Genomic DNA, 11331 nt, shown 5'->3' with positions numbered 1-11331 from the left:
ATCGATTAAATTGATTTATCAGGTCAGGTGTCAGCACGAGCCTGTCAGGCTAAACTCAGGGACAAATTAAAACGCACTTACGTCATTACGGTCATCACGTAGAGTACACTTCACGATCTCGCGACGTCCGCGAGAGTGGAATTTAAAAACAGGCGGCAGTTGAGAAGAAAAAGGAAACGGTAAATTTATAAAACTACGATAAAGTCTAATTTTCTTGTATAAACACGACGTCTGCTATATTTATAAAATATAACAACAAAAAGTCTCTGGGGAGTTTATCCCTCGCTGTTTTTAGCTGGTCCGTTGTTTCCCAGCTCTTCTCTCAGTGGGAGTTGGTCTAATGAGGCACCAGAGACAGAGCTGCCGTTAGCCTGCTCGGTAAACACCGGAGGACAGTTCGTGTCTTTTTTAAAATGTTGTTTTCTGTCGTGAAGGAAAGATGACCGCGGACACCGAGCTCGACATAAAGAGGCGTTTCAGCGCGCTCAGAAAGGCCACAACAACAAGGCGAAGCTGGTGGCGAGCCTGAAGAGCCGCTACAGCAAAGTGAGTCTGTCAGATCACCTGTCTGTCTGTCTGTTTGTTTGTTTGTCTGTTTGTTTGTTTGTTTGTTTGTCTGTTTGTCTGTCTGTTTGTCTGTTTGTTTGTCTGTCTGTCTGTCTGTTTGTCTGTTTGTTTGTCTGTTTGTTTGTCTGTTTGTTTGTCTGTCTGTTTGTTTGTCTGTTTGTTTGTTTGTTTTTGTGCCATCAGACACTCCACAGATCAAATACAGGTCTGTAGTGTCTTGTCTTTGTCATAAATACTGTGTTTGAGTGTAAACAGGCTCATTATGATGCACTGTATGTGATGTTTTTATTATGTCTCATAAGCAGGGTTCCCACGGGTGCTTGAATTCCTTGAAAATGCTTGAATTTCAATTCAATGTTTTCAAGGTTGTGAAAATGCTTGAATTTTTTGTGAAGTGCTTGAAAATGCTTGAAATTTGTGTGATGTCTATTTGTCACTGTTATTGCGCTATGGTAGTTACACAATACACCGCTCACAAGCTGAGAATACAAGCCAATTCACAATTAGTTAAAAATCAAAACAGTCAATCTACCACCATATGAAATAATGCTAATTAGACCCATATTATTATGCCATACAGTGGCACCGCTGCGCTTCCCATGACCATCATGGCAAACACAACTAGTAGGCTACCTATTTAAAGGTGCTGGAAAAATGGAAAAACTGGTGCTTGAAGGTGCTTGAAAAGTGCTTGAATTTGTTCATGAAAAAGGTGTGGGAACCCTGCATAAGTTGTTTGGCATTTTTGGGTTGTTACACAGATTTCCCAACTTTTTACCACTTAAGAAAATAGAAAAATACAACAGTAAGACAACAAGACCTTGAGGAACGCCACGGGGAAATTAATACGGTTGTTTTTTGGTGTTTCTATTCTTGATATTCCTCTGAAATTATTGTCTATATACCTATGAAAGCTATACATACATACACATATCATTCTTTAGTTTGTGCTTGTGCAGTTACATGAGGTTGTGATTATACCCAAAGTCACAATATGTCATTTTATACAGTCAAGTTAAAAAAAAATAGAGCTACACATGAAGATTATTCCTCTCAGCTTTCTAGTCATACCTAATTTATAGATTTCCAACACGGTTTAGGGATCCCAGCATGCAGAAATATTCAAATAAACTCATTTTAGGACAGCGGAAATTAAAAGATTTATACTGCATATATTATTATTATACTCATTTACTGCTGAAAAATGCATGAAATGAGAGAAAATACAACTTTGGAGCATTATATGACATGGCAGCATGACATGGTTTGTCCCAATGGATGCGTTAGATCGTCTAGGTTAGGAACATCTTTCAACCACAGGGCAATTTGAAGTACTTTACTTAAAGAAGTGGTTTATAAAGGATGAAGATAGGACACAAATAGGAATCTAAGTGAATAAAACCGACAAAGAAATGTAGCGCTCAGAGAAATAAACTTAATAAAAGTTTTCTTGGTGTTCATTCTGAATATGTGGTGCCTAAAAACTGAATTCAGACTCGTTGTTTCGACCTCAGGGACAATAACAAACCTGTCCCACATGATCTCAGAGCTCTGGATGTTTCTCTCTCCTGTTCTCAATAAATATATTTCCGTCTTATTTTTAACCTGAATTACTGTTTCCCCTGATTTGTTTCCCCTGCCGCCTGTCGTTGATGACGTCCTCCTTCTCCTCCATCAGCTCGAGGACAAGACACTGTTCCACGAGGAGTTCGTCCATTACCTGAAGTACGCCATGATTGTCTACAAGCGCGAACCTGTGGTTGAAAATGTCATCGAGTTTGTTGCGAGGTTCGCCACGAGTTTCCAATCTCCACCTAAAACGGAGGAGGAGCAGCAGCAGGAGAATGAAGACGAAGAAGAAGAAGAAGAAGAGGATGAGGATGATCATCCATTTCTGAGTTTCATCTTTAACTTCCTGTTGGAGGTATAAACATTGTTATACAAATGTATTCACACAAAGTTCTCTGTGTGCTGAATAACCACAAGAGATCAGCAGATAAATATTTATCATTTGCAGCAAACATTTTTTAAAGAAATCTGCTAACCCTGAGACTTTTCCCTCTCTGAGTTTGTTGTGAACATTTGCTGCATAGAGACGCTCTGTGATTGATGTCTTTGCTGCTTTTAATCTGGTTTTGTCCTGCCCCATCTGTCTCCTCTCTCTTCCTGTTGGACTTCATCTGTTTGTTCCTCCTGCCCTCTCCTCCTCTGCACAACTCATTTTTCTCTGTCCCGCTCGTCCTCTTGTTCACTCTTCGCCCTCTTCGTATCTGCAATCCTGCGCCTCCCAAACTGATTGGACATTTCCCGCCTTCCTCTCTCCTCAGTCTCATAAAGCCAGTAGCCATGCGGTGCGTTTCCGTGTGTGCCAGCTGATCAACAAGTTGCTTGGCAGTATGGCGGAGAATGCCCAGATAGATGACGACCTGTTCGATCGCATCCACCAAGCCATGCTGGTCCGTGTCACTGACAAGTTCCCCAATGTGAGGATTCAGGCTGCTTTGGCCATGACGCGCCTGCAGCAGCCAAAAGATGCCGACTGTCCAACCATCAACGGTTAGTTTGTCTTTCTCTCCCGCGTTCTTATTTGTATTTGACAGAACAGAAATATTATTTTATAACAAAACTTGTTCACCTGTAAAATGTACTACTTCTTTGCTCTGTCTCTCTTTCTTTCCGTTGTTCAGCTTACCTGTTGATTCTGGAAAATGATACCAATGCTGAGGTGCGACGTGCCGTCCTTTCCTGCATTGCGATGTCACCTCGCACCCTCCCCAAAGTCCTCAAACGCACCCGAGACATCAAAGAGAACGTCCGCAAACTAGCCTACCAGGTAGATATAAATGTGTGCACACACGCAGGGTGCATCAGCAGATAATGATGATAATTTAACACTTTTTTTCCTGTTTGAAGTTTGCTCTGACTCTAACTTTGTTTTCTGTTTTTAAGGTTCTGGCTGACAAGGTTCACATTAAAGCTATGACCATCGCACAGAGAGTTAGTCTACTGCAGCAGGGTCTCCATGACTCCTCAGGTAATGGTGACACCTGTGCCTTCCTGCCAACATATCTAACTATTATTGAGTATTTTTGTGTTTGCTGTAAGAAAATAATCCATTAAAGCTGCGACAGTTATTTTTATTATCAGTGAAAACCTCATATGGTAGTAGCTCAAACCAGGGATTGTTTTTTGGTAATTTTGCATGAAAAATAACTGAAATGATTATTCAGTAATAAAAATAAAGTTCCTGACTAATTTTCTGTCGATCAACTGATTGTGTAATCTCCAAATTACCCAATTCACGTGACTCACTGTGTGTTTGTGTGTGTAGAAGCGGTGAGGGAGGTGGTTTGCTCTCGTCTTCTGCCGGCCTGGCTGCTCCGGCTGGACGGTAACGTCATCGAGATGCTCCACAGGCTGGATGTGGAGAACTGCGCTCCAACAGCTCTGGACACACTGAAAGCCGTCTTCAAAGGCATGCCGACTGAAGAACTGCTGCAGAACAGACTGCAGCTTGACAACAGGTAACGCCTCAGACACAAAGCTCTCTGACATAATTTATAAAATGCCATACGACCGGAGATTATTTGTGTTTTCAACAGGAAACTGATCCTGGAGGACTCTCTGTCCTGTGAGAATGTGCTTTACTGGAGAGCTCTGTGTGAGTTCATCAAAGCTAAAGGAGACGATGGTGATGAAATGTTGGAGCAAGTGTTACCGGACGCTGCCACCTATGCAGACTACCTCTACGGGTGAGAGATGAAACAGATTTCACTGCAGTGCATGTAAAGTTTTCTTGCGCTACAGAATTCTTGTAGTTAAAGTACGGACTCACAGTTTTCTAGACGCCCACATGAACATTGAAACAGGATTTTCTTGCTGCAATCATAATGTTCTTTTAATGTAAGGACAAAATCACACAGTCCATCTTCCTTTACACTCAAACACTTTATCCAAAGCTTTAGTAGACTTGGAGTTAGATGAATCAAGCAGGCATCTTCTAAAACCGTACCAAATCCCCCTCTTTTTTCTGTACGAAAAAGGCTGCAAATATAGTCTACTAAAGCCTAAAAAACAAAAAAAAACCTTTAAAAACAAACAAGAGTTTTTAAGGTTTTACATATTTTTCCAGAGGATAAGGACTGCAGATTTTGTCTACCATCATTTTACATTGGAGGAGTGGAGGGAATCATCTTTTAATGTCCAGTATAAACTGAATGATTACAGTGAGCAAAAACCTGTTTCACTGATCACACAGGCACCCGACTCTTATTTTAAGACAGACTTCAAAAAATGTGAACTTTCCTTTAAATAGAGTGCTACACTTTATAGTTACTTTGTGATGCTCTGAGTATTTGTAACAGTTGCCATAATAACCGTGTTGTTACTCAGGTGTTTCACGTCCGGTCCGGTGTTCTCAGACGACCTCTTTGTGTATGTAACTGTGTGGCCGACTCATCGCTTATCGCTCAGCTTAACCCGGCTACTTATATTAAAGTCTGACATTTATATAAACAAATAAAACAAGTATGTTTCTGTTGATTTATTCACATGATCAAAGTCAGATACTTCAGTGTACTAACGAGTACTTTCAGCTGCAGATCTTCACACCGCTCTCATTACACAGTAACACCTTTTTGAATTTGTTCTATCTGCACAGCGTCATGTTTTATTCTCACTGATCTGGTCATTGTGATCGAGTTCAAATTCCACAAAGCCAAACATAATTAATACACTCTAAATTTGTTGCTTTTGATCTCACGTGGACTTTTCTGCTGTTTTACCACCTGTCTAATGCGTGTGATGCTCCTTGATTAAACTTGCTGTAACTGAGTGGTGCGCCTAACATTTATCTGCTCGTTCATTTGTTTTATAGGTTGCAGGTTTGTATAAATCCCTCAGTGGCTCGCTGGTGTCTACAGTGTTGCACTAATTCATTTAATATGACTGTTATTTATGCTGAGATGTACCACTGTGCGTCTGGTACCTGAGGACAGCCTAAATTTAGTCTCTGTTGTCTCGGAGTGTGTAGCCGCATTATCTAATCTGCCTGCGCTGTCGTTATCTCTGACTCTTGACTCTGACCGCTGTAGATATCTGAAGGCGGTGCCTGTGCTGTCAGAGGAGCAGAGGGCCAACTTCAACCAGCTGGAGCTGGTCATGACCAAGGAGTTCATCTCCCAGCAGCTCATCCATCTCATCGGATGTCTGGACACCGATGAGGAGGGCGGCAGGTAAGACGAGGAGCAGAGCTGTGGAGCTGGAGTGGGAGGGAAAGATGGAGCAGTTAATTCACCTTTAAAACATGTCGACATGAACTGGAAAAGTATCGAGAGAGAAGTTGGGAAAGGTGAAGAGACGGCAGCTTTAAATGAAGAAAATAGTTTTGAACTAGTCATGCAGCTACAGAGAGCAGGTGGTCAGCTTGTTTTTTATTCAGATTGATGTGTGTGTTTTGTAGGAAGCGCGTGTTGGCGGTCCTCCAGGAGATGTTGGCTCTTCCACAGACTCCCTCCTCCCTGGTCTCCCTTCTCACTGAGAAACTCATCGCCCTCATTCCTGACGACCACAGACGCATTCAGACTGTACGTTCAGTGTTCATTTATTATCTGTGCTTCTTTTCTTTTCTATCGATTAGAAATGAGACTGTTTATCACTCTGTGCTGACGGATGCATGAATGAAACTGTCCCGTGCTGCCACAGGTTTTCCATTCACTGCTGGAATCATTACCGCTGAGACTGACGTCTAAATGAGCTGGCTTTTGTCTCACACAGGTGGCAGAAATCATATCAGATGTGAGGGAGCCCATCACGGAGGCCAGTCAGCCGGTGAATGAGAATGAGAGCCGTCGGCAGCAGGTCCAGGTGGGGAACGCTTTGCCAGCTGAAGGCACCCAGAAGCAGAATTAAATTCAGCATCCCTTCCAAGTACCCTACTTTGGATGGAGGAAACATCACATATTGGCTCATCACTAGATTTTATCTGGCAGAAAAATTACGACAAGGCAGATTTTCGTTGTTGACACAACTGAGATAACAAACTCTTTATTTTTTATTTCCCCATTCTTCTGTGCTTTATTTGCGTTCCTTCTGTCTATTTTTATTTGTATGTCCCTCTGTACCGCTGGCAGATGGTTTGTATTTAGAACCAAAACATTTTATCTGGAGCTACGTGTGCCAATCTGGTGTATCCAGGTCCAGTAGTGTTCCTTTTATTTAGCAGTTTTCTTCCTCGCTGTTGAACTCAAACTCAGGCACAGAAGGATTGCTTAAAACTTCAGACGTGATTGTCAATCCATCTCTCGGCATCTTTCACAAGCACTGAAACTATGTGATATCTTGGAGGCCAAACAGCTGCAGAGGAAGTCGATCCCAGCTCAGGTGTTTAGTTTCCATTCATTCTGTGCACCTGCTCTTCCATAAAGTAACCTCTGGAGGACTGTAACCCGTCCCAGAGCCTCAGCTTTTGTTGTTGTTGTTATTGGAGGTGTGGTTGCCCGTCTCAACAAGAATCCTCCAGAGTGTTTTTCACCCAAGGAATGACTTTCCGCTCTTTCCGTCTATGTGCCCAGCTAGCAGAGGTGAAGGTGCGTATCTTGGAGGCCAAACAAACCCTGGAGGACTTTATCACCGCCCAGGAGTTCAGCCGCGCCGCAGAGCTGAAGGACACCATCACGGAGCTCGAGAACCGCAGGAACGCCATCCTCCAGGAGATCGCAGCGAGCAGCCAGCCGGTCGATAAGGAGGTCCACGGCGAAAAGGTATCACACAGGAAGCATCATCATCATCATCGTCATCACTGCTTCAGTGTCGAGAGATTTTCCTCCTGGAATTTAAAAAAACATTTCTGTTTTTTTTCCAGAATGATCCAGAGACTCTCCTGCGGTGTCTAACGATGTGTGCAGAGCTGCTGAAGCAGATGAGCATCAAGACACGGATTGGTCCAACTATAAGCGCCTTAATGTCCTCACTGGTATAAACCCACGCCGCACACATCATCATATGTTCCACTCCCAGTCCAAGAACCTTTGTCTGTAGTTCCTTTAGTTCCAGTCAACACACTGTGTCTGTGCCCTGACTGGACATTTTCTCAACCTGAGAGTTTAAATATGATGCTTAAATCATTACGAATGACCATAAAGAGCAGGGTGTCCGCTGGGCTTTAAAAAGTTTTAAAAGGTACTAAATCAACTAAGTGAAAAGTAAGGCCCTTTAAAAAGTATTACTACTAAGGGATTGACAGTAACAGTGCGCGTGCCCTCCTGTTTATCGACCTTGTTTTTGCCTCAGGACTAGAGGAAAGCTGCGTTGCGGTTTTAAAGAAATATGTAGAAGGTATTAAATTTAACCTCAGGATTCCTGCATAAACCACTTGTTTTTTAAAACTTTCTCTGAAACACAAAATATATGGAGAAATGTTCTGACCATGTGGAGAATTAATCTTACATAAGACGACATTGTCTGCATACTTTTTCTCCTGTGTGTTGTTTCACTCACTTGTCTCTCAGTGAACCTGAACTGTATTTTTGTTTTGAGGATGTCAAAAGCCTCTTTTACCTCCTGATAAATGAAGTGTCTGATTGTCTGTATTGTTCTCCACCTCCGTCAGATCCTGCCCAGCATAGCGAACGCTCACCCTGCTGTCCGTAACATGGCCGTGGTGGGTTTGGGAACATGCACTCTGCACAGCAAGGAGCTGGCCAAAACTCACATGGTCCTGCTGCTACAGGTAAATGTGACGCACGCACGCACGTGTGTTTTATCTGCTTCAAATCCTTTCAGTCTGAGGTTTTTAAGAGTCACACTGCTGAGGCTACACTGCAGGTGATTTAAATTTGATTTGTGGCACGTAAAACTGCATTTGGTTTAACTCGACAGCAACGAGCCCCTTCACCTTCTTTAAGTGAAAGAAGCACTAAAGTTGGTGTGTGTGTTTTCAGATCGCTCAGCTGGATGAGGTAAAGATCCGTATCAGTGCTCTGCGGGCCATCATCGACCTGCTGCTGCTGTTCGGCTTCCAGCTGCTCTCCGAAGCAGCTGCCAATCAGACAGCGCCGTCCTCCCAATCGCCAGACAGACAGGACGAGGACGCAGCAGGGGCCGAGGAGAAAGGAGACGTCCCTGAGGACACTGCACAGAGTATACTTGTGATGCTTTCAGAGTTCCTGGACAGTGAGGTGAGGGTGAAATCTTCATTTTATCAATAATAAATAGAGAGAGAGTTTTTTCTTTACAGCTGAATCATCCGTGTTCCGCTCTTTCAGGTGTCTGACCTGCGCACAGAGACAGCAGAGGGTCTGGCTAAACTAATGTACACCGGCCGAATCTCCAGCGCTAAGATGTTCTCCCGTCTGGTGCTGCTGTGGTACAACCCCGTCACTGAGGACGACACCCGACTGCGGCACTGCCTCGGCGTCTTCTTCCAGCTCTACGCCCGAGAGAGCAGGTGACACACACACACACACACAGAGCTTTGTGGGGTAATTTGATTTATTACCGCCTTGTATTTCCCTCCCTCCTGTTATTAATACGATTACTCGCCTTGGTGAAGTTATTAGTCACGCAATAAAAACTAATATGAAGTGTATCTTTGTGTTCATTAGGGCTCACCAGGAGGTCGTGGAGGAGAGTTTCCTGCTGACTGTCCGGACTCTAATGAATGCCCCGGCCACCTCTCCACTGGCTGAGGTGGATATTAACAACGTGGTGGAGCTACTTGTGGAGCTCACGCGTCCAAGTGCGCTCATTAAACCCTCGACTAACACCGAGGTAAGAAGCGCCGCTGATTAAATCTGCATCGGGTGTTTGTTTTTTATTGCTTTTGTTCAGGTTACTGTCTCCACTACAAGTCTGCAAATTGTCTTAAGCTCAGTGAGGCGAAAACAAGCTGAATTTATTGCGTGTGTCTTCAGGAGGTGTGCGTGCACGACTACATCGCGGTGCGTATGTGCGGGGAGATGCTGAAGGACCCCACAGCCCCCGAGGTGCGTCTCTATGCCAAGACTCTGAGCAACCTGGAGCTGAGCAGAGACGAGACCGTCAAGAAAGACCTGCTGACGCTGCTGCAGCAGCTCGCACAGGTACACACAGACACACCCGAGAGTCTACAGCCACGGTAAAAATTAGTGTGTGATGCTGCTGACACAAAATACACCGGTGGAGCGACATCAGCTTTGCAAATATTTAGCCATAAATCAAAGTATTGGATTTCTTTTTCACTACACGGCTGTCTTGGTCATAAGAATTCATGATCTTCATATTCTAACTTTTGTTTCTTTTTTGGGTAAATAAATTACACTCACAGTATGAGTGTGGAGAGAGAGTCTCCACTGTTATGTAACCATGACTGTACAAAAGCACAAAAACAATTACACAAAGCAAGAAGGGAAAGACACGGCGTGCGTCCCAGCGGCTCACCTGGTACAATGCGTGCCCCATATACAGACACATTCCTTACTGCAGCATGTCACCCCATCTCTCTCCACACTTCCCCGTCTATCTACAGCTGCACTATCAAATAAAAGGTGAAAGGAAATAGAGATGATTTAAGGGGGAATGGATATTGCAACACTCCTAATCTGCCTCTTGAATGGTTTCATGTTTCATGTCTCCTCTCTCCGTCCGTTTTTTTCCTTCAGGTGGTGAAGGATCGTGTCTGTCTCCGCGCTCTGGAAAAGATGATCGATCAGCTGGTCGACTCAAGGGAACAGGCCGAGCTCCTCAGTGCCAGCGCGCTACAACCGTTGGACGTCAACGCAGATGGTACGTATGCAAACTTCTGTGTCATAGATTTACTCTTTCTGTAAAAGGATTATGTCTTATTACAAGAAGGTTGCTTAGTGAATGTCTTACTCCGTTCTCTTTAGTGTCTGTCAGGACAGAAATACAGCCAGCAGAGAGAGAGAGTGTAAAAATCTGAATGTGTGTGCCGTGTTTCCACAGAGGCTGCAACAGACGATCCATCTAAATCTGCCAAGCGAGCCAAAAGAGGTAATGCAGGTTCTGCACGCTCCTCTAAAACTGCACTTCTTCATAGTGCCGCTGTATTTTTAGAGCTCTCGTCTCATTTACCTGAGTCAAGGAGTCGACTCAGCACTGTGAGGTAATCTGAGTGTGTCTGTGTGTGCAGGTCAGAGGAAAGTCTGCGCAGCCAAAGGAGGTAGAAAGTCGAGCAGGAGGGCAGAGTCATCCGAGGAGAGGTGCGTGTTTCCTGTCATTATATACATGTGTACATGCTTTGATAACATCTCCACGTTTTCTCGTAATTCATCTTGTTTCGTGCCGTTTTTGTTTTTGGCCACAGCGACGGAGAAAATGTTCCAGAGTCGGTTCCAGTGGTGCGTCCTTCACGGAGGGCCAAGACTGCAGCTCTGGAGAAGACGAAGCTGGACCTCAACACTCTGATCAACCAGGAGGCCAATGTGTCATAGAAGTCAGGCTACGAGCAGCTCGTGTAAAAATTAAATGAGCTTTGTAACTAGTGTCTAAGTACTCTTTTAATGAAATTCACACGTATGGAAATATTTACTTTTCTTTAGTACCACTGACGTCAGCACATGTAACCAAACCTGCAGTGTCTTTGACTTAAAGTCCTGAAAATGTTTCACGTCTTTGTGTGTTGTCATAATTCTACTTTTTTTTTGTCTGTATGTTTTCAACTTTGAGTCATTTTAACCATTAAAGTGAAATATATGTCAGTAAAACTCGTCTTCTTCTTGGCTCACTATAGGAACTGTTCCTTCTAAGATTGTTTCATCTGAAAGA

General features: G+C 43.7%; 1 protein-coding gene across 2 annotated transcripts in view; it reads left to right on the top strand.

Annotated features, from left to right (window-relative positions):
• ncapg (non-SMC condensin I complex, subunit G) overlaps positions 1 to 11262 on the top strand; it is a 13498-nt gene extending 2236 nt beyond the window's left edge. Inside the window, exons 1-21 of one of the 2 annotated variants that reach the window (XM_027283271.1) lie at positions 425 to 546; positions 2246 to 2491; positions 2895 to 3123; positions 3255 to 3400; positions 3517 to 3601; positions 3899 to 4091; positions 4170 to 4319; positions 5661 to 5801; positions 6029 to 6152; positions 6343 to 6432; positions 7140 to 7328; positions 7430 to 7540; positions 8177 to 8296; positions 8508 to 8744; positions 8832 to 9013; positions 9171 to 9336; positions 9480 to 9647; positions 10206 to 10329; positions 10510 to 10557; positions 10697 to 10766; positions 10871 to 11050. In XM_027283271.1, the coding sequence (XP_027139072.1) occupies positions 2300 to 2491; positions 2895 to 3123; positions 3255 to 3400; positions 3517 to 3601; positions 3899 to 4091; positions 4170 to 4319; positions 5661 to 5801; positions 6029 to 6152; positions 6343 to 6432; positions 7140 to 7328; positions 7430 to 7540; positions 8177 to 8296; positions 8508 to 8744; positions 8832 to 9013; positions 9171 to 9336; positions 9480 to 9647; positions 10206 to 10329; positions 10510 to 10557; positions 10697 to 10766; positions 10871 to 10997 (2892 nt within the window). In that variant the 5' untranslated portion in view covers positions 425 to 546; positions 2246 to 2299 and the 3' untranslated portion in view covers positions 10998 to 11050. Of the gene's footprint in view, positions 1 to 424; positions 547 to 2245; positions 2492 to 2894; positions 3124 to 3254; positions 3401 to 3516; positions 3602 to 3898; positions 4092 to 4169; positions 4320 to 5660; positions 5802 to 6028; positions 6153 to 6342; positions 6433 to 7139; positions 7329 to 7429; positions 7541 to 8176; positions 8297 to 8507; positions 8745 to 8831; positions 9014 to 9170; positions 9337 to 9479; positions 9648 to 10205; positions 10330 to 10509; positions 10558 to 10696; positions 10767 to 10870 lie in introns of those variants that run through there. The other variant, XM_027283272.1, reaches the window with a different exon arrangement.
• The last annotated feature ends 69 nt before the right edge of the window (positions 11263 to 11331 follow it).

Source organism: Larimichthys crocea, chromosome X (assembly GCF_000972845.2).
Source record: "Larimichthys crocea isolate SSNF chromosome X, L_crocea_2.0, whole genome shotgun sequence".
Classification (NCBI taxonomy): domain Eukaryota; kingdom Metazoa; phylum Chordata; class Actinopteri; family Sciaenidae; genus Larimichthys; species Larimichthys crocea.
The sequence above is the reverse complement of the archived record's forward strand: the minus strand, read 5'-3'. Positions and strand labels throughout refer to the sequence as shown.